At 44.8% G+C, this 26,207-nt stretch overlaps 1 protein-coding gene across 1 annotated transcript; it reads left to right on the top strand.

Annotated features, from left to right (window-relative positions):
• tonsl (tonsoku-like, DNA repair protein) lies at window positions 1–26,207 on the top strand. The gene is made up of 28 exons (XM_038967477.1): window positions 1–375; window positions 653–748; window positions 1,783–1,925; window positions 2,231–2,414; window positions 4,165–4,294; window positions 4,715–4,886; window positions 5,261–5,375; window positions 5,563–5,711; window positions 5,973–6,125; window positions 6,307–6,432; window positions 6,645–6,843; window positions 7,057–7,103; window positions 7,234–7,323; window positions 7,413–7,485; window positions 10,292–10,455; window positions 10,576–10,699; window positions 11,180–11,421; window positions 11,611–12,085; window positions 12,296–12,483; window positions 12,927–13,021; window positions 13,497–13,653; window positions 16,226–16,304; window positions 16,627–16,934; window positions 19,280–19,451; window positions 19,730–19,905; window positions 25,307–25,380; window positions 25,531–25,664; window positions 25,754–26,207. The coding sequence occupies exons 1-28, from the start codon at window positions 351–353 to the stop codon at window positions 25,951–25,953; spliced, it is 4,290 nt and encodes a 1,429-aa protein (XP_038823405.1). The 5' UTR covers window positions 1–350; the 3' UTR covers window positions 25,954–26,207.

Raw genomic sequence — 26,207 nt, forward strand, 5'->3', positions numbered from 1 at the left:
TTTTATGGAAAGTTATTGAGACGACAACAAATGATTTTAGCTACAAAAAACGGATTAACGTTAATAATCGGAGTATGTAGGAACTATGGTTCATGATCAAGAAAAATGTGAGTGTAGAAATCGTATAATGAGGTAGTCGGTAAAGTCGAACAGCAGACAGAACAATAAAAACGGTAGCTGATGTTAGTGTCTTCACAATCACTCCTAGTTAGCCAGCTAATTTAGCTAGCTATCAAGCCAGCCGTGTAACGTTAGTACCTTACTCTGTCAATGATAGCTAGCTAGCTAGCTTGCAGATCTTCGATTTATTTGGTCAGTTCTGCCTAACGTACGCTTTCAAACGGGACAAGATGAGCACTGCCCGGGAGATAAAACGTAAGTTGCTCACCTTTACTCCGATCATGTAACGATAAGTACTAGCTGGCTAACGTTAGTTGCCAAAAGCTGCATTGGCTGTTAGCTAAACTTGCCAGAACGTTTTTATATATATCATGATTGCCTGGTTGCTGTTGACATGATGTTGAAGGTGTGGCAACGCGAGACTATTGTTGACCAAACATACCTCATACCAAGGCATTCTGGCAATTGTCATTTGTGTATATTTGTGTGTGTATATATATATTATTTTACACACACATATTTTTACCCACAGAACTAGAGAAAGCTAAGAGTAAAGCTCAGAGCAATAATAATCTGAGAGAAGAGGCCAGTCTGTGCAATCAACTGGGAGAGGTGCTGTCACGAAATGGTAATGTGGTCATCTTTTTACTGTATTGCATAGAGAAAGTGTCAATTTAGTCATATCTATTCTTTATGAAACTCGGACATAAAAAGACCATGAATTTTGGTATTTTAACAAATCCATAGAATAGTCCTTTTGGAGGAAGGATTGTTGACATGTTTGTATTAAAATTATTTCTCAGTTATGCTATTAGGAAAGTTGGCATATTTATGACATTTTGGCCTTTTCCCAGGCCTCCTTTAAGACTCCATAGGGTTTCATCTTTAGGTGGTACGAAGCAAATGTTGGTTTTATATGAAAATGTACTGCTTGCTCTGTAATATGATAGTATTTTGACTTCAATAACCTTTTTATATTAATATTGAAAAATATAAACATGAATATTGAAAATAGAACATTTTAGATTTTAATCTTTGTATATATTATTGAATATAATATACTCTAAGGGAATATCAAAGTTCCAGGGTGTGATCTCTGCTACTTTTAGAGTTATGATCCAATTTGTAAGCAATACCGACAGAGTGAATGTGAAAATGGCCGCCCTCTGTTGGCGATCCCACTCTGGAACTTTGATATGCAATAGAGTATTATGTTCAACAATATTGAAACATTTGCCAAATCTAAGATTTGGGATTTCAATATTCATGTTTATATTTTTCAATATTGAAAAATTCATGTTTATTTGATTCAAATCAAAAATACTACTCCTATTACAGAGCAAGCGTTAAGTTTCATATGACCCCAATTTTTGTTTTGTGGCGTCTACAGATGAAACATGGAGTCTTAAAGAAGGCCTGGTTGAGGCCAAAATGTCATACATTTAGCAATTTTGAGTAATTATTTCTCAATCATATTTGACATTTGTATCTAAAAGCATATGTCAACAATCCTTCCTCCAAAGGACTATTCTATGCTTTACATTTCGAGAAAATCCCCCAAGTCATGTTCTTTTTTTTGTCAGTGTTTCATGAGGAATCATTTAATCATCATGTTTTTTCTTGATTCATCTCTACGATTCTGCACATTTTGTTTCCTATCAGGTGATTATGGAGCTGCCATTGAGGAACATCGTCAGGAATTGAACATTTCCACGGCAATACATGACGTCATTGGACGTGCAGTGGCAAATCGTAAGATCGGGGAGTGCTATGCGGAGATGGGGAACATTGCGGCGGCTTTGAAGGTGAGTGAACAACTCAAGCTTTACTCTCTGATCCTCTACCTGCTTTTGTTTCAGATGGGCACATTACTTGGGATGCCAACTGTCCACAGGACTGGAGCTTCAGATTGGTCTTGTGCTACACATTTGGATACATTTTTGTGACTAACTATGCAGCCTGAAAGGCACAACAAGAACAGGCAAAATGTTTAATACAATCAGATTCTGTACTAACCAACAGTTTATTACAAGAGTATCCCCACCATTTCACTTGTTGCCAATCATACACAAGCAGAGTATATTAATTAAGAGTGTGTATTTGGATTCAGCACCAGCGACGTCATCTTCATCTGGCTCGCGACGTCAATGATCATGCAGAGGAACAAAGGGCACTGGCCACCATTGGAAGAACCTTCCTCTTCCGCTACGAGTCTGACCAATCGAGGGACAGCTTGAAGCATGCGGAAGATGCCTTTAAGAAGAGCATGACTATTGTGGACAAAGAACTGGAAGGTGTGTACACGTTTTACTATACTTGTGAGTACCACAAGAACAGTAAACCAACAAAAATTCGGAGAATTGAGGACATTTTGACGGTCCTCACACATAAAAAGGGTTTTCTTTATTTAAATTTTATTATTTGTAGAATAATATTGAAGACATCAAAATTATAAAATAACACATGGAATCATGTAGTCATCAAGTGTTAAACAAATCAAAATATATTTGAGATTCTTCGAAGTAGCCGCTCTTTGCCTTGATGACAGCGTTGCCCGCTCTTGGCATTCTCTCAACCAGCTTCATGAGTAATGCTTTTCCAACAATCCTGAAGGAGTTCCCACATATGCTGAGCACTTGTTGGCTGCTTTTCCTTCACTATGCGGTCCAATTCATCCCAAATCATCTCAAATGGGTTGAGGTCGGGTGATTGTGGAAGCCAGGTCATCTGATGCAGCACTCCATCACTTTCCTTCTTGGTCAAATAGCCCTTACACAGCCTGGAGGTGTGTTTTGGGTCATTGTCAAATGATAGTCCCACTAGGCGCAAACCAGATGGGATGGAGTATTGCTGCAGAATGATGTGGTAGCCATGCTGATTAAGTGTGCCTTGAATTCTAAATAAATCACACACTGTCACCAGCAAAGCACCATCACACCACCTCCTCCATGCTTCACAGTGGGAACCAAACATGTGGAGATCATCTGTTCACCTACTCTGCGTCTCACAAAGACACGGCGGTTGGAACCAAAAATCTCAAATTTGGACGCATCAGACCAAAGAACAGATTTCCACCAGTCTAATGTCCATTGCTTGTGTTTCTTGGCCCAAGCAAGTCTCTTCTTATTATTGGTGTCCTTTTAGTAGTGGTTTCTTTGCAGCAATTCGACCATGAAGGCTTGATTCACGCAGTCTCCTCTGAACAGTTGATGTTGAGATGTGTCTGTTATTTGAACTCTGTGAAGCATTTATTTGGGCTGCAATCAGAGGCTGGTAAATCTAATGAACATATCCTCTGCAGCAGAAGTAACTCTGGGTCTTCCTTTCCTTTGGCGGTTCACATGAGAGCCAGTTTCATCATAATGCTTGATGGTCTTAAAGTAATGATGGACTGTCGTTTCTCTTTGCTTATTTGAGCTGTTCTTGCCATAATATGGACTTGGTCTTTTACCAAGTAGGGAAATCTTCTGTATACCACCCCTATCTTGTCACAACACAACTGATTGGCTCAAACACATTAAGAAGGAAAGAAATTCCAAAAATTAACTTAACAAGGCACCCCTGTTAATTGAAATGCATTCCAGGTCACTACCTCATTTAGCTGGTTGAGAGAATGCCAAGAGTGTGCAAAGCTGTCATCAAGGCAAAGGGTGGCTATTTGAAGAATCTCAAATCTCAAATATATTTTGATTTGTTTAACACTTTATTGGTTGCTACATGATTCCATATGTGTTATTTCATCGTTTTGATGTCTTCACTATTATTCTACAATGTAGAAAATAGTTTTCAAAAATAAAGATAAACCCTTGAATGAGTAGGTGTGTCCAAACTTGACTGGTACTGTGTGTTTGTGGGATGGCTTTTATATATGAATCCAAGTGAGGCAAATAAATGTGTGAACAGAAAAGTCACATTTTTGGGCATATTTGGGGCCCAGAGTTTTTCCTGAACACTTGATCTGATCAGGATAAACCCCTGGGCCTATTCATGGTTTTCCGTCTTTCTCTTCCTCCTGTACAACGCTTCATCTCCTCTCTCCCTCAGGAACAGTGGGTGCTCTGGAGCTGAGTGAGATGAGGGCTCGCCTGTACCTCAACCTTGGGCTGGTGTGTGACCACCTGGGGGAGCCCAAGCAATGCAGTGAATACATCCGCCTCAGCATCTACATTGCAGAGTAAGAGCTCACCTCAACCTGGGCCCGTATCCACGGGGGATCAGTTTGGCCTTTCACATCATAATTGATAAGATTATATGGACAGGTGGGATTCTGATCCTAAATCAGCACTCCTACTCTGAGACGCTTTGTGGATGCGGCCCTGGTCTGTCAATGGTAACACAGTTAGCACACCATGACACCAACGCTTGCTGTTCAGTGGCATCGGCTAGACTACAGATACACCTGCAATGCCACACATTTAATAGCAGACAGAACATGAAGTACAGCCCAATACAATGCCACACTCTGTAAATATATACCTAGGTCTAATACACTTTGAACTAGGACCTAGAGTAAGGTTCAAGCCATGGCATCCTTGTACCTTTCCTAATATCTTACCTTTAAGTGAGTTGGTGTCCCTCTGCCTTGTCTGTATAGGAAGAACCAGCTCCTGGAGGATTTGTACCGTGCCAACTTAAACCTGGGCAACATCTACTTCCGCAACGGGCACCACTCCAATGCCCTGCGCAGTCTGGAGCAGGCCAAGGAGTGTGCCCGCAAGATCAAAGACAAGTTCAGCGAGAGCGAGTGCTTCCACTCCATCGGCAAGGTAAGGAGTGGAAATTCTCTTGGCGTTCGATTTTTCATTTTAAATGAACACACTAATTCAGTCAGTAATAAAGCATTACAGTTGTATGTTAGAACTGACTTCACATTAACAGTATAAGCTAGTGTGTGTGTGTGTGTGTGTGTGTGTGTGTGTGTGTGTGTGTGTGTGTGTGTGTGTGTGTGTGTGCGCATTTGGCTGTGCATTCGAGCATGCGACAGGGTTCGAGCCTGGGTCTCCACCTGCCCATTAAAAGCCTGGGTATTAACTCGCAATGCAACTCTTCAGATCTTAAGCAGGGTTTCTCAAGGGATCACGTGAGGGTGGTCACTCAATCACCTCTGTTACATGTGTCTCTATGTACGTTGTGTGTGTAGGTGCAGCTGTCTCTGGGGGACTTTGTGGCGGCCAGGCGTTCCCTGAAGAAGGCCTTCTCTCTGGGCTCCCAGCAGGCTGTGGACAGGGAGGCTGTGAAGAAGGCCTTCAAACAAGGTGAGAGAGAGAGGCTTGTTTGTTTCTCTTAAAACCACAGAGATGGAGAGAGTGGGGCTGGGCCACACATGTCAACATGGACTGGGCTTTCTGTCTGTGTCTGGGGGAAAATGTCATTTTCATAGATTCAATGGTTTTTCTTACTCTTGCAGCAACTTTGAACTCTGTGTGTGTGTGGTTGCCGTAGCGATTCGGGGCAGTCAGCTGGAGGAAGCAGTGGGGGAGCTGGGTGACGAGGGGCGTTCCCAGGAGGCTGTGGGACTGGCGGAGCAGCTGGGGGACCTCTATTGTAAAGTGGGATGCTACCACAACGCCCTGGACGCCTACCGTACGCAGGTGAAAACATCACACTCACTTAGCCCCACACAGTCACCACTTCCGGTGTCCATTTTCACTTCCTGTTTATTAAAGTTGAACTATTTAAATCACTTGCCTGGATGAGTACACGTCCATCCAAACGTTCCTTATCCCCACTCCCGCCGTAATGTATACCTGTCAGTCTTGTGTGTCGTGAGCTGCATGAACAATCCATGTATTTATTGTGTAACCTTGACCTATCCAATGACATGACACTTGTCTGTTGCCGCTGTTCGGTAGCTATCCAGTGCAGAGGCGTTGGGGAAGCCTGCTCGGGAGCTGGCTGTCATTCACGTGTCCCTGGCTGCCACCTACACAGACATCAGGCAGCATGACAAGGCTGTGGAGCATTACAGACAGGAGCTGGCCCTCAGACAGGGCAACCCCAAAGAGGTACGACCTGCCTGGGTGTGCCTGGGACTCAGGCCTGGGGCTGGACAGAATGGGGCTGGATTTCTTAGTCTGGGCTTGTCATATAGAAAAGTTTCTTTTGGTGCATACTATCTTATCAGCATTGACTGTGCTTCTTTTAATCCATGTTCACGTCATTTTTGTGTGTGTTTGTGTTTGTCAGGAGTGTAACACGTGGCTGAACATCGCAGCAGCCCAGGAGGAGAGTGGGAGGACAGTGGAGGATGTGGACTGTAGCTACGACACTGCCCTGCGCTGTGCACAGAGGGCTGGCCAACCCAAACTACAGGTACTGTAGGTTGTAGTGGTCCACTGACTGGGCTCACCATAGAAATATGCTAATCGTTTTCCCCCCCAGTGAAATGAAAAGCACTAGGCCTGTATAGATCAAATCTTTTTTTCTACGGACAGCAGAAACCGCGTTTTTCTTTTCCATCTTAATTTTATTTATTTCTCTCTGTCTTTCTTGGTCTCTCGCCTTCCTGTCGCTCTCTTAATCAGAGGCGAGTCCTGAAGACGTGGCTAGCTGCCCAGAGCCGCAGGGGCTCGTCGCAGACTGATGACACGCAGGCCAGGCTAGAGGAGCTGTGTGCCACCGAGGGCTGGAGTCCTGAGGGGGGGAGCGAGGGAGAGGAGGACGAAGAGGAGATGGAGAACAGTGAACCCATGGAGGACAGCGATATCCAGCTCTCAGACTCTGGTGAGTGAGACTACGGCCTCCACAGCTATGTTTGTCCTCTGCGGGCATCTATCATATGACAGAATAAGCACCTTTTATCTCAGTTTGAGCTATCCAGTCATTTAGTTTAGCATACAGGATGTTGCTGAATAAAGCAATGAAAATTGGCACTGCTTTGGCAGATTATTTACGTCTGGCTAATTGTCTGAGTGTCTTTCTCTTGTCTCTCCGTAGAGGACGATGACAAGATGGTCTGTAGCGGCAAGAGAAAGTCGGGTCGGGTAAGTGCCAGATTTGTCAATGATGGCTTTGTTTTTGATTTGTCTGGGATAAAAAAAAATGTTGCTTGTGTAAGCAGTCTGCATTCAAGTTACTGAAAGAAGCAGAGGCTCATGTCTGTCTCGATTTCAGTGGAACAAGAGGAATGAGAAGGGGGAGACATCTCTCCACAGAGCCTGTATAGATGGGAACCTGAAGCAGGTCCAGTACCTGGTGGAGCAGGTGAGTGGAACTGGGTTTATACTCCTACTACTTCTCTGTGGCTATGGTACTGTCTATGGTAGTATTCAGCCAGTATGTCTGTGTCTCAGGGTCATCCTGTCAACCCCAGGGACTACTGTGGCTGGACTCCTCTCCACGAGGCCAGCAACCACGGACACACAGGTAACAGTTAAAAGTATGCAGAAATGAATAGGGCCTGATTTTTAAAATATATATTTTTTAAATGTTGCACGTTTTTTAAATTTTATTTTTTTATTTTAATAAAAAATAAATCCACTGAGTAAATCTAACATCCCGATTCTCGAGCTGCAACACACAGACATGTAAGGGGTTTGTGTCAACGGACATGGAGGTTAATACATCATTATTCGACGTAGCTACCCCCTGTTTGTTGTGATGCTGAGTTTGCCGACTGTCAGCTGTACGTAAACACATGGCCAAATCCCTTTTCGACTCTGTGTGTTGTGGAAAGGTGAACATGGATTGTTTCAAGCTAACGTTAGCGAACATAAGATGGACATTCAGTGGGCTTTAAAGTGCCAGCAGTTCACCTGCATTTGCTAGTGAAAGAAATGAAATGCAAATACAAAAAAGAACTGGTCACGTTTGTGCGAGTGTGATATACATTTAATTCTGCATCCCATTAGTTGTATTTTCCACGTAACATTACGAGGATCACGCAACCTGATAGACTGTAACTGTAATTATGATCCACGTCACAAAAAAGCATTACAAAAGTATACGTAATCAAAATAAATATAAACATCTTGGCATTAAATGGAGTCGGGAGTTTAGAAGACGGCGCGATGAAGAATGAATGAGTGTCCTGTATTAGCTATAGAGGCAATGCTTCTAAAGTGCCTTTGCACTAGATTTGAGATTTGATCAATTTCAAAGATCTGAAATGATGTATGCGTTGCAAAGAATTCCAATAGGCACCTTTACATAGGCTGAAACACCGGACTCTTCTAGCGAACAGCGGCCAGATTCCCTTTGCGGTAGCCTACTGAACAGCGGTCAGATTCCCTTTGCGGTAGCCTACTGAACAGCGGTCAGATTCCCTTTGCGGTAGCCTACTGAACAGCGGCCAGATTCCCTTTGCGGTAGCCTACTGAACAGCGGCCAGATTCCCTTTGCGGTAGCCTACTGAACAGCGGTCAGATTCCCTTTGCGGTAGCCTACTGAACAGCGGCCAGATTCCCTTTGCGGTAGCCTACTGAACAGCGGTCAGATTCCCTTTGCGGTAGCCTACTGAACTGCGGTCAGATTCCCTTTGCGGTAGCCTACTGAACTGCGGTCAGATTCCCTTTGCGGTAGCCTACTGAACTGCGGTCAGATTCCCTTTGCGGTAGCCTACTGAACAGCGGTCAGATTCCCTTTGCGGTAGCCTACTGAACAGCGGTCAGATTCCCTTTGCGGTAGCCTACTGAACAGCGGTCAGATTCCCTTTTGCGGTAGACTACTGAACAGCGGTCAGATTCCCTTTGCGGTAGCCTACTGAACAGCGGCCAGATTCCCTTTGCGGTAGCCTACTGAACAGCGGCCAGATTCCCTTTGCGGTAGCCTACTGAACAGCGGCCAGATTCCCTTTGCGGTAGCCTACTGAACAGCGGTCAGATTCCCTTTGCGGTAGCCTACTGAACAGCGGTCAGATTCCCTTTGCGGTAGCCTACTGAACAGCGGTCAGATTCCCTTTGCGGTAGCCTACTTAAGCTTTGTGTAGCCAGTTTGCAGTCTGTGTCGATGCGATCTAGTGTTGATTAGGAACCGTGTCTAAAAAGCCAAGACTTGTGAGCTGGCCTTGGTGAATGGTCCTGTTTTGAGAGGTGACAAGCGTTCCTCTACTATAGAGACTGAACTTGGTGTCCAAGGCAAGCTGGATCTGAAGACCTATGCAGATGTCAGCAATATATTTTCTTCTGCAGTAGACTACATGAAATTTCCATTTGGAGATGTGCTCCTCCAGCATGCAGTGGTCGCTGACATTGCCAACAGGCAGACAACCAAGTTCTCATCCCTCAACTTTTTCCATGGCACGCTTTCCCTGCGTTATTCCCGAGGGAGCCTCTGTTGATCTGGTGGAAGATGAGTTTAGACTTTATCAGGCAACAACCTTTGAGCAGAGTCTGGTCAACATGCGCACGGATCAGGCCTGGAGAGAAATCGGCACAATGAGAAGGGGGGGGCAGCCTGGTCTACTCCCACCTTTCGGCTGTGATGCTGGGGATATTGGTCATAGTCCACAGCAATGCAGACTGCGAACGAATACTCAGTCTCGTTTCCAAGAACAAAACCCAGTACAGAGCCTCCCTCAGTACAGACATGCTGAGTGCCCTCGTTACCAAGTAGGTTTCAACGATTGCCAGAGGAACTGTTTGCCACAGAGAAGTCTACCCTGATGCTCTGCTGCGTGAGCCTAAATCTGCTAGCTACCAGGCAAATCTGTCTCCAGAAGATTTGTTCTCACCCACTGTTTCCTATCATAGCTTTTTTGTTTTTATTATGGATAACATGTTTATTTGATACTGATGCTCTGCTTCAAACAATTATCAGAGTTTCCATTTTTTTTTATCGTGGATAAGACGTTTGTACATTTTGTACCTAAACAAATAACTTTGTTATTTTGTTTAATAAAATAAAAAAACTTCAAGAATGAAGGCCCTTTGTGTGTTCTTTCTAATTACATCTTGTTAGTGACTTTTACCATATGTGTAAATGGAATGCTGTCAAGAAGGTACTCCAACCTTTTATAGACTTCATTTGGTACAATTGATCAGACTCACACAGTGAGCGTTCGAGGGGGGGAGAACTTTTTGGCGCTTGAGTTGAAACCCCAATTTGCCGCGCGCGTCTGGTACTCTAAAAAGCTGGACAGGGTTGGCAGGTCTGGACTTAATCAGCATTTTAACCCTCATCTGCTTCTCTCTCTCTCGCCCTCTGTTCTCTCCCTCTCTGTTCTCTCTCTCAGACGTGGTGGCTCTGTTGCTAGAAAGGGGGGCTGACATTAACGACCCGGGGGGGTCACTGTGTGAGGGGGTCACCCCCCTGCATGACGCCCTCTACTGTGGACACTTCCAAGCGGCCAGATTACTGGTGGAGAGGGGGGCCTCAGTCACTGTCCGCAATGCCAAGGTCAGGACAAGATGGTGTGTGTGTGTTTTGGAGGACTGTGCGCATGTTTGTTTGGGAGGGGTGTGCATGCACCTGTGAGTGTTTGTGCAAGTGGCTCATGTATGTCTGTGTCCCCCTCAGGGTGAGACACCCCTGGACAGCCTGCGTCTGTGGCAGAGGATGTACAGAAGAGAGCTGGACCAGGAGGCTAGACATGAGCTGTCCAGCACAGAGGAACTGCTGAGGAGGGCCCTAGCAGGGTTAGGTGAGGCCTACATACTTCCTCTGGTGGGTGTAGGCCTATGCAATACAAGAAGGCTAGAACAGTGAAGAGTGGTTTATATAATGAAACTGTGTGGTTATGAGGCCTTTATGTTTGGGTTGGGGTCAATTCCATTGAAATTCCAGTCAATTCAGAAAGTAAACCAAATTCAAAATGTTCCTCAGTGAAAAAGCGTCAAAGAGAATTGGAATTTCAGTGTACTTCCTGAATTGACTAGAATTAAAATGAAATTGACCCCAACCCTGTTGTATATTCAATGTGTCACATTTAGTTTGTGTTGTGTGTAAATATACCCCGTACATGTGAATTCATCATCTTACACACACACTGTTTGTGAGGCCTAAAATCTGCTTAATTAATGTCCAGAAAATATGGCGTCTCACACAATATACATTCCTGTTGCTGTAAGGACGTTAACTATTCTACTGTGCGCTTAACTTTTCTACACTCTCTTTACCACAGTCCCCACCGCTCCCGCGCCCCCCAAGCCATTTGATGCTCTGCAGGACAGTCAGCTGTTTGATGCTGAGAACTCAGAGCCTCTGATCCCCACCGGAGGGCGCCATTCGTCCACCAACATCCAGCCCAGAACCAGGAGCCCCAAGGAGAGCGCAGTACCACCTATCCCCAAACCGAGCCACTCCAAAGGCACAGCGGGGCCCCAACAACGACACAGAGGGACAGAGGCCTCCATCCTCTTTGGGGTACTAGTTGAATTACAACATAGGAAATTAGATGTCTGTCATAGGTTTGAAACCAAATCTCAATGACCCAGCACTTTACGACTGTCATAGAATCTCAGTCAAGAGCAGCGTTCATAAAGTTAGTTGTTGTGAAGCAGATTTGCAAGTGAGACACTGTTCCTGCTGACAAATAATCTCTGTCTTCCTCAGGATGACAGCAGCTCCTCCGACCACAGTGACTTGGATGGCGCGGTTAGCCCTCTGCACCCTGTCCGACCACGCCGACGTTTCCGAGCAGCCCCAGCTCCACAGGAAGATCCCCCCAGCCAGGAAACGAGCTCTTCTGTTCCTGAAGCGAGAGAGTCTGCGGTACCCTCTGTCTTTGGCAGGGAGGAGTACCACAGTGCCATTCGTGGCCTAGGCAGTGCCAAGACCCGCCTTCTCTCCCAGAGCCTGCCACAGTTCAGCAGCACACCAGCGGTGTCGTCAAATAGCAGGCCAGCGCTTGTTCCTGAGGAGGAATATCTGATAGATGATTGGCTGGAGAATGACATGGGCAATGTTCAGCCAAAGAAAAAGAGGAGAGTGGGGGAGGAGCAGAATGGAAGGCGGGACTTGAATATGATGTCATCAGGGGCCAGGAGTCAGAACTGTCGTTCAACCACGACTGAAATGGCTAGCAGAGGTGTGTAGCAGCTGCACTGATTACACGCACATGCACACGCGCGCACACACACACACACAGCCCCATCTCTATACTTCAATGTAGAAACCACATGGAAGCTAACAGAGGAGCACAAGCATATCCATGTTACTATCTATGAACTATAAGGGGCAGTAATAGCCAGTGGAATCACAACCAGTTTTTTTGTTTGTTTGTTTTTTCGTCCTGCAGTGTCGACCTCCTCCAGTAGGGGTCTCCCTCTGCGCGGCATGACGCGGCAGGTGAAGATGACTCAGCTCTCAGGCATGGTAATGCTGGGCCGCCGAGAGGTCAGCAGGCCACAGAGTCCCACCGTAACTGACGACGACGACGACCCTCAAGCTTCCACGCCGCCTCAGACCCGCTACAGCACTCAGCAGGTCAGAGAGATCAAGTGAGATCCTACCTGGGTTCAAATACTATTTCAAATCTTTCAAATACCTTGAGCGTTTTCATTTAGTCTGCCTGGAGTGCCAGGTGGGCGGGTTTGCCCTTTTGGACCTTTTCTATTGGTTCAATTTTAACAAGCAAGCTCCATCAAGCACAGCGCGAGAGACAGTCAAGTCACATCATTACTGTAGCAGGACATATTAGGCTGTTACCGGAACATCGTTCATCAAGATTCTGTTTTGGACTGTCAGGGACGGACTTGCAAAGATATGTCGCAGACTCAGTTCATGGGTAGTTCATGGTTTGTAACGTAGAAATATATTTTACTAGACTGGTTCACCCATCACGGATCATTGACTTGAATGGGGATTTTGTTCTAGTAGTTCTATTTTTATTGTTTGTAAAATTGTATTTCTCTGCCTCTCAACCTCAGGTCCCAAACCAGGCAGTCGCTGCGCCAATGCTTGCACCAATCAGAATGCGGGTCAGGGTTCAAGCTAACGTGTTTCTGATACCAGTACCACATAGGTTGGTGTCTTTGTCTTCCTGCATGTATGTGTGAAAGAGAGTGAATGTCTAAAGTGGTACATTTAAATTGAAATGTTTGTCATTTAGCAGACGCTCTTATCCAGAGCGACTTACAGGAGCAATTAGGGTTAAGTGCCTTGCTCAAGGGCACGGACAGATTTTTTACCTAATCGGCTCAGTGGTTCAAACCTGTGACCTTTCGTTACTTGCCCAACAATCTTAACCGCTAGGCTACCTGCCGCACTTGGGGGGCCCTTTTGGCCTTGCTTGAGATTCAGCTTCTATAATAAAATCAAATCAAACTTTATTTGTCACATGCGCCGAATACAACAAGTGTAGACTTTACCGTGAAACGCTTACTTACAATCCCTTAACCAACAGTGCAGTTCAAGAAGAAGAAAATATTTTGTAACTGGGGGGGTGTGTGCGTGCGTGCTCATAACACTGTGTGTGTGTGTAACACTCTGTATTCCAGCGAGGCAGACTCATGCACGGTGTCGTGGCTATGTGAACAGGCGGCCCAGCGCTACTACCAGGCCTGTGGCCTCCTGCCACGCCTTTCGCTGCAGAAAGAGGGCGCTCTGCTCTCTCCCCAAGACCTGCTACTGGCTGTTCTCCACACCAATGAAGAGGTGAGGCCAAACACTTACGATAGTGTGGAAATACACATAAAACACCGGAGGTTGGAATAATTGTGTGAAAATGATAATGCACTTTTAGTGTAAGAGCTATTTGAAAAGATCGCCTGAAATTTCAGCCTGTTTTGGTAGGATGGAGTAAATTAATTAATAGACCAATAGGAAAGAGTTCCAAACTTATCAAATCAAATTATATTAGTCACCTGCGCCGAATACAACAGGTGTAGTAGACCTTACAGTGAAATGCTTACTTACAAGCCCTTAACCGACAATGCAGTTTTAAGAAAATACCTATAAAAAATGTAAGAGAACAATAACAAATCATTTAAGGGCAGCAGTAAATATCAATAGCGGGGCTATATACAGGGGTACCGGTACAGAGTCAGTGTGCGGGGGCACCGGTGTCGAGGTAAATGAGGGAATATATACATGTAGGTAGAGTTATTAAAGTGACTATGCATAGATAATAACAGAGTAGCAGCAGCGTAGAAGGAGGGAGGGAGGGGGGGAGGGCAATGCAAATAATCTGGGTAGCCCTTTGATTAGCTGTTCAGGAGTCTTATGGCTTGGGGGTAGAAGCTGTTTAGAAGCCTCTTGGACCTAGACTTGGCGCTCCGGTACTGCTTGCCGTGCGGTAGCAGAGAGAACAGTCTGACTAAGGTGACTGGAGTCTTTGACAATTTTTAGAGCCTTCCTCTGACACAGTCTGGTATAGAGGTCCTGGATGGCAGGAAGCTTGGCCCCGGTGATGTACTGGGCCGTACACACTACCCTCTGTAGCGCCTTGCGGTCGGAGGCAGAGAAGTTGCCATACCAGGCAGTGATGCAACCGGTCAGGATGCTCTCGGTGGTGCAGCTGTAGAACCTTTTGAGGATCTTAGGACCCATGCTAAATCTTTTCAGTCTCCTGAGGAGGAATAGGTTTTGTTGTGCCATCTTCACGACTGTCTTGTTGTGCTTGGACCAGTCAGGAAGTCCAGGATCCAGTTGCAGAGGGAGGTGTTTAGTCCCAGGGTCCTTAGCTTAGTGATGAGCTTTGAGGGCACTATGGTGTTGAACGCTGAGCTGTAGTCAATGAACAGCATTCTCACGTAGGTGTTCCTTTTGTCCAAGTGGGAAAGGGCAGTGTGGAGTGCAATAGAGATTGCATCATCTGTGTATCTGTTGGTGCTGTATGCACATTGGAGTGGGTCTAGGGTTTCTGGGATAATGGTGTTGATGTGAGCCATGACCAGCCTTTCAAAGCATTTCATGGCTACAGAAGTGAGTACAACAGGTCGGTAGTCATTTAGGCAGGTTACCTTAGTGTTCTTGGGCACAGGGACTATGGTGGTCTGCTTGAAAGATGTTGGTATTACAGACTCAGTCATGGAGAGGTTGAAAATGTCAGTGAAGACACTTGCCAGTTGGTCAGCGCATGCTCGGAGTACACGTCCTGGTAATCCCTCTGGGTCTGCAGCCTTGTGAATGTTGACCTGTTTAAAGCTCTTGCTCATATCGGCTGCGGAGAGCGTGATCACACAGTCGTCCGGAACAGCTGATGCTCTCATGCATATTTCAGTGTTATTTGAATCGAAGCGAGCATAGAAGTAATTTAGCTCGTCTGCTAGGCTCGTGTCACTGGGCAGCTCTCGGCTCTGCTTCCCTTTGTAGTCTGTAATCGTTTGCAATCCCTGCCACATCCGACGAGCGTCGGAACCGGTGTAGTACGACTCAATCTTAGTCCTGTATTGACGCTTTGCATGTTTGATGGTTCGTCGGAGGGCATAGTGGGATTTCTTTATAGGCTTCCGGGTTAGAGTCCCGCTCCTTGAAAGCGGCAGCTCTACCCTTTTAGCTCAGTGCGAATGTTGCCTGTAATCCATGGCTTCTCGTTGGGGTATGTACGTACAGTCACTGTGGGGACAACGTCCTCGATGCACTTATTGATAAAGCCAGTGACTAATGTCGTGTACTCCTCAATGTCATCGGAAGAATCCCGGAACATGTTCCAGTCTGCAAGCAAAACAGTCCTGTAGTTTAGCATCTACTTCATCTGACCACCTTTTTTTTTATAGACAGAGTCACTGGTGCTTCCTGCTTCTCTGCCAATAACAGCTAATTTTCCCCTGCCCACTCCGACATTCCTAGCAACATTTTTGTTGCTAAGAAGCTATTTTTGTTCCTTTTTGACCATTTTAATTGTAAACATTCACACTGAGGTACCTAATTGTTACCCAGAAATGATTTGATATTGAGATAAAAACTGCTGCGTTAGACCTTTTCTAACCACTGACACAGGATCAGATCTTATTTAATCCCTCAGTCTAATGGTTAACATTAAGAGTGAGGATAGGGTAATCTGATCCTAGATCTGTCGGTAGAAGAAACTCCTACCTTGAAATTGGCATAAGTAGGAATGTGACATTCTGCTACTTGTGCTGATAATCTGGAACAGCGCTGCCTCAGTTATAAATGGTGATGTGAAGGATTGCAATATTAGATGCACAAATGTGTAATCTCTGCAGTTGTTCATGTAGTGAACATAACTAAATAAGGAAAAGGCTGATGATTATGTCCACTGCAGGTCCTGGCTGAGGTGTGTTCGTGGGACCTCCCCCCTCTTCCTGAGCGCTACAAGAAGGCCTGCCACAGCCTGGCAGTGGGTGAGTATGTGAACAACTGATAACCTCCCTGGTTAATGTCCTGCCCGCGGAGATGTGCGAGTAAGGGAAGGAAAGGTGAAAACCTAGTCTGTTGCGCAATTTAATGCATTCAACCTAAATGTGTCTTCCGCATTTATCCCAACTCCTCTGAATCAGAGAGGTGCGTGGGGCTACCTTTATCGACATCCAGTTCATCGGTGAATAACAGAATTAAACGTTTTGAGAGTGTATGCCTAAATTACTGGTATTTGAATACCTGAAGTGCATTGTTAATCCATGCCATGTGTTTCTGTGTGTGTGTGTGTGTGTGTTGTCTCTCTAGAGGAGAACAAGCGTGTGGCTCGTCTGTGTGAGGTGCAGGACGGCAGTCCCTCTGTGTCAGTGTGTGGCCTCAGCCTGCCCCCCTCCTCCCTCTCCCCTCTCCTCCGTGCACTCAAACTGCAGGCCAGCCTCACCCAGCTACAGCTGTCTGGCAACCGTCTCCACGATGACCTCTTCCCTGAGTTGGTCGCCGCTGCCGTCACCATGCCCCGGCTCCGCCATCTGGATGTGTCCTCCAATCACATCACGGGGGAGGGGCTGAAGAAGGCGGCGAACGCCTTGGAAGGGCAGACTCAACCTGCTTTCCCGGTAACTACACTGAACAAAAATATAAACATAACATGCAACAATTTCAAAGATTTTACTGAGTTACAGTTCATATGAGGAAATCAGTCAATTTAAATAAATTCATTAGGCCCTAATCTATGGATTTCACATGACTGAGAATACAAATATGCATCTGTTGCTGACAGACACCTTAAAAAAAAGGTAGGGGTGTGGATCAGAAAACCAGTCTGTATCTGGTGTGAGCATTTGCCTCATGCAGCGTGTCACGTATAGAGGCTGTTGATTGTGACCTGTGGAATGTTGTTCCACTCCTCTTCAATGGCTGTGCGAACTTGCTGGATATTGTGGTGGAAAATCGTCTTACAAATACAGTGGGGCAAAAAAGTATTTAGTCAGCCACCAATTGTGCAAGTTCTCCCACTTAAAAAGATGAGAGAGGCCTGTAAATTTCATCATAGGTACACTTCAATTATGACAGACAAAATGAGGGAAAAAAATCCAGAAAATCACATTGTAGGATTTTTTATGAATTTATTTGTAAATTATGGTGGAAAATAAGTATTTGGTCAATAACAAAAGTTTATCTCAATACTTTGTTATATACCCTTTGTTGGCAATGACAGAGGTCAAACGTTTTCTGTAAGTCTTCACAAGGTTTTCACACACTGTTGCTGGTATTTTGGCCCATTCCTCCATGCAGATCTCCTCTAGAGCAGTGATGTTTTGGGGCTGTTGCTGGGCAACACGGATTCATCTTCCAGGAATTGTGTATAGATCTTCGCGACGTGGGGCCGTGCATTATCATGCTGAAACGAGGTGATGGCGGCGGATGAATGGCACGACAATGGGCCTCAGGATGTTGTCACGGTATCTCTGTGCATTCAAATTGCCATCGATAAAATGCAATTGTGTTCGTTGTCCGTAGCTTATGCCTGCCCATACCATAACCCCACCATGGGGCACTCTGTTCACAATGTTGACATCAGCAAACCGCTCGCCCACACGACGTCATACACGCTGTCTGCCATCTGCCCGGTACAGTTGAAACTGTGATTCATCCGTGAAGAGCACACTTCTTCAGCGTGCCAGTGGCCATTGAAGGTGAGCATTTGCCCACTGAAGTCGGTCACGACGCCAAACTGTAGTCACGTCCTGGTGAGGACGACGAGCCCGCAGATGAGCTTCCCTGAGACGGTTTCTGACAGTTTGTGCAGACATTCCTCGGTTGTACAAAACCACAGTTTCATCAGCTGTCTGGGTGGCTGATCTCAGACGATCCTGGTGGTGAAGAAGCCGGATGTGGAGGTCCTGGCCTGGCGTGGCCACACGTGGTCTGCGTTTGTGAGGCCGGATGAATGTACTGTCAAATTCTCTAAAACAAAGTTTGAGGCAGCTTATGGTAGAGAAATTAACATTAAATTCTCTGGCAATAGCTCTGGTGGACATTCCTGCAGTCAACATGAAAATTGCACAGTCCCTCAACATTGTGTTGACAAAACAGCACATTTTAGTGGCCTTTTATTTTCCCCAGCACAAGGTGCACCTGTGTAATGATCATGCTGTTTAATCTGCTTCTTTATATGCCACACCTGTCTAGTGGATGGATTATCTTGAAAATTGAGAAATGCTCACTAACAGGGATGTGAACACATTTGTGTACTAAACAGAGAAAAGCTTTTTGTGAATATGGAGAATGTCTGGGATCTTTTATTTCAGCTCATGAAACATTGGACCAACGCTTCACATGTTGCGTTTTATATTTTCGTTCAGTATAAATAGGATTGATTTTGTATTTACTTAGTTCGTTTGTATTTACTTAGTGTAATTTGTAAGAATAGTTTCTTATTTTCTAATGAAATACTCTCAGCTGGAACGCAAGTGAAGCTATGAATGTCAGAAGTCCTTGAATGTCCTTGAATGTTTTAGCATCCCAGAATGTTGTTTCATAAACATATGCATCACTATGGGACTGACGTATAATACTCACCTGTAAGACTCTCGCGGTGCCCCTATATGGACTTGTAGGGGCCCAGGATTCTGTACCCTATCTTCAGTGATGGTTTACAGGACACTGGTCTGTGTAATTTTATATTGTTCTATTCTGCACAGAGCTCATGTTATTTAAGAATAGTATATGGACTGACCAAAAGTTTGAATCAATAATGTAGTATGTATGTGTTCACTATTGTTGCTCACCTATAGGTTCAGCAACGTGTCGATTATTCATATCTAAACTATAAGAACAGGATGACTATGTAAAGGATGGCGTAGTGCGGCTACATCAAGTCCGCCTTGCTACATATGGATGGATGTGTTGATGGCTAGCTAAACAAAATGGTCGTCTCTTCCCTCCCATCTCTCTCTAGTGTCTGGAGGAATTGGACCTGAGTGTGAACCCGCTGGGTGATGGTCTGTCCCAGGCCCTGTCCTGCCTGCTGTCAGCGTGCCCCCTACTGGCAAGCCTCTCCCTGCAGGCCTGCAACCTCACAGCCCGCTGCCTACAGCAACACCGTCTCCTACTGGCCAGAGCCCTGGCAGGTAAACAGGCTCATTAATATACCCTTTTCACACTGATATTCTAAATGTTAGCATTAGCCACTCCAGATTCCCGGGACCACCCATACATAGAATGTATGCATGCATGACTGTAAGTCGCTTTGGATAAAAGCATCTGCTAAATGTTATTTTATTATTTTTATTATTAAATATAATGTAAATAAATGGTGAAGGAGACAACTCCAAATGGATGCATTGCTATCTGTTTGAGGTAATTTGAAATGTTCCAGAAGAATCAGTATCATCTCATCATCCTACAGGTACAGGGCACCTGAAGTCTGTGAATCTATCCCATAATGCTCTGGGCTCTACAGGCTTTGAGCTGGTCCTGAAGACTCTGCCTCTCCACTGTCTCACACACATCCATCTGTCTGCCATCCGCTGTGGACCCGCTGACCACCCTGCTTTAGAACACCTGACGTCAGTCCTGTCCCAGGTACACAGCACATGCAAACACACAAATGCGCGCTGGCCCACACACACACACACACAAATTCAAATACTGCATCATTAGAATACTTGACATTAATTAAGCATTGTTTGGCTAAAGAACTGCACAAACTATCACATTCTCTAAGTAGCCTTAAGTGGGTGTAAATTTGTCCATGACGGTACACGAAAAGAAACTGATGTGCAATTACAAGAAATAAATTGGTAAATGATAAAAAGCTTTTATTGGTATTTGTCCAAACAATTGGTTAGGTTTCTGGTAACTCTTGTTTCTCTGTAACCAGTAAACCCATACAGGTTACTGCCAAAATAAAGGAAACACTTGAGTAAATGAGGGATATAAAGTATATTGAAAGCAGGTGCTTCCACACAGGTGTGGTACCTGAGTTAATTAGTATAAAAATGCCCATCACTACCGTGTCCCACCATCTTGGCCTGGATGAGGGCAAGGTTCTTGGCAGTCTGGCGAAGCACACTTCCAAGCAAGGGCTTTGGGATGGAGATGCAATATGGCAGTGGTGCCAACATATCTCCTCAGCCACCTGGTGGAAGGGACTTTGTGGATCTGAGGCATCCTACAAATCCCACCACCAACAGCCACCTCAGAGCGCAAATGGTCCTTGTTTGGGAACACACACACCAAAGCACTCAACAGGCTGACCAATACAAGGGTTGAAAAATTGGTGGCCGTTCGGGCAAATGTGAGGCTTTTTGAGCCTGACAACGAGCCATCCTCAACAAGGTTGGAAAGTGACAGTGAAGATGAGGCCTCAGTCTGATGTTAAAGAGGTGGACATTGAGGAGGTCCAGGGAGAAGACATGGAAGCCTGAGAGGAAGACAACCAAAGCTTTAGTTTCTAGACTATCATTTTACTGATGTATGTTGAAAACATTTTTGGGAGATGCGATGGATCATTGGGGATCATTCAATAGTCCCTTTCTTTTGTTGTTCAGTGAAATCTTCCCATGTGAAGAGTCAACTCATTTAAGTTAAATTTGTAACTAAATAGTTTCTTTTTTTCTATTGGAAGGATTTAATCATTTGCAATTATGTCTACTTATGATAAGGTAAAAGGTTTCTGTCTCCATATGATATGGTAAATATATCCGATGCAAAAAAACATCTACATTTAAATGGTATTAATATTAATTTGCATATATTCCCATTAATTCCTATGTATTCCCTTTAATTCCCATATATTCCTGTTAATTCCCACGGAAAGTTTCCACCTCTGAATGTTCCCCATAATGTGCAACCCTATACAGGATTATGAGATCTTATACATTTTCTTCTATGAGATCTCATCAGCTAACATCACTTTTTGTGAATTTTGTAAAAAGCTAACATCTGTGCTAACATGTAAAAAAATAAAAATAAAAAAAAAACCTCTGGTCGCATGCCTTTGACGTCTAGCTAACAGACTTGGCTTACTTATTAGACGGACCCAAAGTCTCCTCGGGACAACATCGTTTGAGAAACGATAAAATGAGCACCTTCCCGCTGAAGAGATATGGTTTGCAGCCTGGAGCAAAACAATATACCATCCTTGCATTTTTGTTTGAGCTGGTAAGCAGAAGGGCTAACTAAACCAACTAGCTTTTTGGCGTAATGTAGCGTAGACTAGTTTGCGTGGTCGCTGTAGTGATGTGAAAATGTTGCGACTAATGTTGTAGTTCCATTTCTCTGACAGTTAGTGACTCGTTGGCAACTTACTTATTTTGAGCACATAAAGGCTCTCCAAGAACAAAGCGTGTAAGATATCTTTAGCCTGTGTTATGCCAAAAATAAGTTCTGAGGTTATCTCCCTATACCCCATTTATTTTCCCCATTCATTTCCCCTTTAGGAATGCCCAACGGAACGAGAGGTAGAAAATGCGAACTAATTTCCGCTTATTGAACACTTATGGGAGATTCTGGAGTGGCGCCTGAAAATGTTTCAACACAAACATGAAACACCTAATGATGGTATTTCTCATGGAAGAATGGTGTCACATCCCTCCAATATAGTTCCAGGCACTTGTAGAATCTATGCCAAGGTGCATTGAGGCTGTTCTGGCGGCTCGCAGTGGCCCAACTCCCTTTGTTGGGGTTTCCTTTATTTTGGCAGTTACCTGTACCACAGGTCTGAGGCAGGCGCAGCTGAAAGCATGTGGAAATAACATTTCACAGGTTGAAAAGGAAGCATGTCATTCACACTTATCTGCTGCACAACTTTGCCTTTGCTATTCAGGCCAAGAAACATGTGCTGATATGTTGAGGAAGACACAATGGTTGTATCTTAAAGTGTGTATAGCATTTGACTTAAAGGGGAGCTATGTCAAGATTGTCTTCAATAGAGGAACAAATGTAGTGATAGTCCCCCTGTAAGTAGGATTCATGTCGCCTAATGTTTAAGCTGGAGGCCAAGCTGAGAACTCAACATTGATATATTGGGTGACATAGTACTAACTGCCTGGTACTAAGCAGACCTGGGTTCAAATACTATTTAAAATTTCTCAATTACTTTCCCATACTGTACATCTTGAAGTAAGTATTCAGATATTGTTTATTTGAAAAGACAAGTAGTTGAATATTTAAGCAATAAGGCCCAAGGAGGTGTGGTATATGGCCAATATACCACGGCTAAGGGCTGTTCTTAGTGCCAGGACACAGACCTTAGCCGTGGTATATTGGCCATACAGTGCATTCAGAAAGTATTCAGACCCCTTGACTTTTCCCACATTTTGTTACAGCCTTATTCTAAAATGGATGAAATAAATTCCTCAATCTACATGAAATAACCCATAATGACAAAGCAATAACAGATTTTTAGACATTTGCACATTTGTTAAAAATAAAACATTTATTTACGTAAGTATTCAGACCCTTTGCTTTGAGACTTGAAATTGAGGTCAGGTGCATCCTGTTTAAATTGATCATCCTTGAGATGTTTCTACAACTTGATTGGAGTCCACCTGTGGTAAATTCAATTGATTGGACACGATTTGGAAATGCACACACTTGTCTATATAAAGTCCCACAGTTGACTGTATGTCAGAGCAAAAACCAAGCCATGAGGTCGAAGGAATTGTCCGTAGAGCTCCGAGACTGGATTGTGTCGAGGCACAGATCTGGGGAAGGGTGCCAAAACATTTCTGCAGCATTCAAGGTCCCCAAGAACACAGTGGCCTCCATCATTCTTAAATGGAAGAAGTTTGAAACCACCAAGACTCTTCCTAGAGATGGCCGCCCGGCCAAACTGAGCAATCAGGGGAGAAGGGCCTTGGCCAGGGAGGTGACCAAGAACCTGATGGTCCCTCTGACAGAGCTCCAGCGTTCCTCTGTGGAGATGGGAGAACCTTCCAGAAGGACAACCATCTCTGCAGCGCTCTACCAATCAGGCCTTTAGTGTAGAGTGGCCAGACGAAGCCACTCCTCAGTAAAAGGCGCACGACAGCCCACTTGGAGTTAGCCCAAAGGCACCTAAAGGACTCTCAGACCATGAGAAACAAGATTCTCTAGTCTGATGAAACCAAGATTGAACTCCTTGGCCTGAATGCCATAAGCTTCACATCTGGAGGAAAACTGGCACCATCCCTACAGTGAAGCTTTGTGGTGGGGATGTTTTTCAGCGGCAGGGACTGGGAGACTAGTCAGGATAGAAGGAAAGATGAATGGAGCAAATTATAGAGATCCTTGATGAAAACCTGCTCCAGAGCGCGCAGGACCTCAGACTGTGGTGAAGGTTCACCTTCCAACAGGACAACGACCCTAACCACACAGCCAAGACAACGCTGGAGTGGCTTCGGGACAAGTCTCTGAATGTCCTTGCGTGGCCCAGCCAGTGCCCGGACTTGAACCCGATCAAACATTTCTGGAGAGACCTGAAAATAGCTGTGCAGCGACGCTCCCCATCCAACCTGACAGAGATTGAGAGGATCTGCAGAGAAGAATGGGAGAACTTCCAAAATACAGGTGTGGCAAGCTTGTAGCGTCATACCCAAGAAGACTTGAGGCTGTAATCACTGCCAAAGGTGCTTCAACAAAGTACTGAGTAAAGGGTCTGAATACTTATGTAAATGTGATATTTATATTTTTATATACGTTTTTTATTTTTAATAAATGTGCAAAAATTGTAAACCTGTTTTTGCTTTGTCATAGGTTATTGGGTGTAGATTGATGAGGGGAAATAAACAATTGAATCAATTTTAGAATATGGCTGTAACGTAACAAAATGTGCAAAAAGTCAAGGGGTCTGAATACTTTCCGAATGTACTGTAGATCACTCCCCCCTGAGGTGTGTTATTGCTATTATAAAAGTAAATAACAGTTTTGTCATACCTGTGGTATACCACGGCTGTCAGCCAATCAGCATTCAGGGCTCGAACCACCCAGTTTATAATGAGCCCTGCGCGTTTATAAACTGGGTGGTTCGAGCCCTGAATGCTGATTGGCTGATAGCTGTGGTATGTCAGACCGTATACCACGGGTATGACAAAACACTTATTTTTACTGCTCTAATTCCATTGGTAAACAGTTTATAATGGCAATAAGGCACCTCTGGGGTTTGTGATATATGGCCAATATACCACTGCTAAGGGTTGTGTCCAAGCGTTGGGCCTTCCTCTGACAGCGTTGCGTTGTGCTTAAGAACAGCCCTTAGCCGTGGTATATTGTCCATATACCACACCCCCTCAGGCCTTTATTGCTTAATTATTTCCATACAATTGCGCGGTATAATTCAATGGCTATGAAGTTCATTCTTACATGTTCTATTTTTGAGCTGCTTTTGAAGGCAAAAGTTGAATTGAAAACATTGGCATTGTTTAATTAGATTTTCATAATAGCAAGCCCAGGATGATGGTTTGGTTACCAAGGCAACTACTGCCACTATCTAGCCAGTAAACTTGCTAGCTACTTCAGTGGATGTTGTCACATTTTCTACTGGCAAATGAATACATTTCTAGCGGCAAATACGTTAAATTATAGCCATGGTATGTATAAAAGGGATAATCAACTCAGGGCTTTATGCGTTCTCTGAAAAATAATGCAACTCCGCTAACGTGTCGTGGAACACCTTCCACGTCATGCATTATTTTCCAGAAAACACATTTTTTGGAAATCCACTTGAAGTATTGGCATGTATTTGAAAAAAACAGTTCACTGACTCAAATACACTTCCATCCATTTAACCAATAGAAGTAGTTGATTCGGGACACATTTATTTGAAAATACTCACACATAAAATAACTATTTGAAATATATGATCAAATACACACCCAGGTCTACTACTAATACATAGTTCTAATTGCCTGGTCAAGGGCACACCATGAGATCAGGGATTTGATTGGTCCCTTGCTGAGTCACGGAGGACATGGTTCTGACTGGTTCTTTGTGTGTTCCACAGGATGACTGCTCCCTGACCCACCTAAGCCTGGGGGGAAATGGACTGACGGACAACAGCGTGGCCACCCTCGCCAGGTGTGTGTGCATTTTGTGTTTTCTCTCTATTCATGTCACCCTTGTCCTTTTAGTTGAGCTGCCTGTGCCTTTTCCAAGTGTCCGCCCTGTACAGTACCTCTGGTTTATGTGATTGTCCAGTATTGAGATCCGTATGTTCTGTGTGTCCAGATGTCTGCCTCTCTGTCCCTCCGTGGTGTCTGTGGACCTGTCAGGGAACCCGGCAGTGACCTCAGCAGGACTCTACAGCCTCCTCTCCGCCCTCCGTGATGCCCAGAGACCTTTGACCCATCTCAACCTCCAAGGTACATTAGGCCTATAGTAGTCTATTGGTTCTCAGTCTGTCTCTGTCTCTCTCTAAGTCCCTCTAATTTGTTCCATCTCTCTTTCTCAGGTTGTCAGGTAGCCGGCCCCTGGGACAGCTGTAGTTTGGACGGCCTGTCAGAACAGGTCCAGGACCTGCGGCTGTGCTCCCAGAGGCTCAACAAACTGGACCGCGAGGTCCTGCAGCAGACCTGGGGCCAGAGGAGTCCCGTGGGCCACTTCCTCTCCAGAGATGCCAAGTGCCTGCTCACTGCTGCCCCCTCACTGTGAGGACGCCTCCTTGAGTTCTCACACCGTTAAAGACAAGTGTCACTTGGATTCCAATACATACACTTGAGATGATTTACACCCTTTGGTCCTCATATTTGAGGCATATTTTGGTGACACAGGCTACAGAAGGATCTCAGAATGAATGATCTTGTATGCGTAATGTAGATATACTTTTCTCAGTGTGTTTGTGGGTGCGTTTATACATGTATTGTCTATGTATTTGTATGTATTCAATGGGAAACAAAAAAAATAAA

This window comes from Salvelinus namaycush, chromosome 28, assembly GCF_016432855.1.
Source record: "Salvelinus namaycush isolate Seneca chromosome 28, SaNama_1.0, whole genome shotgun sequence".
Taxonomy (NCBI): domain Eukaryota; kingdom Metazoa; phylum Chordata; class Actinopteri; order Salmoniformes; family Salmonidae; genus Salvelinus; species Salvelinus namaycush.

Excerpts from the sequence above, each read along its gene's own strand:
- tonsl (XM_038967477.1), top strand. The coding sequence starts at position 351 with ATGAGCACTGCCCGGGAGATAAAAC. Across the intron at positions 749-1,782 it reads AGAGGTGCTGTCACGAAATG|GTGATTATGGAGCTGCCATT; the intron begins GTAATGTGGTCA and ends GTTTCCTATCAG. Across the intron at positions 5,376-5,562 it reads GAAGAAGGCCTTCAAACAAG|CGATTCGGGGCAGTCAGCTG; the intron begins GTGAGAGAGAGA and ends TGGTTGCCGTAG.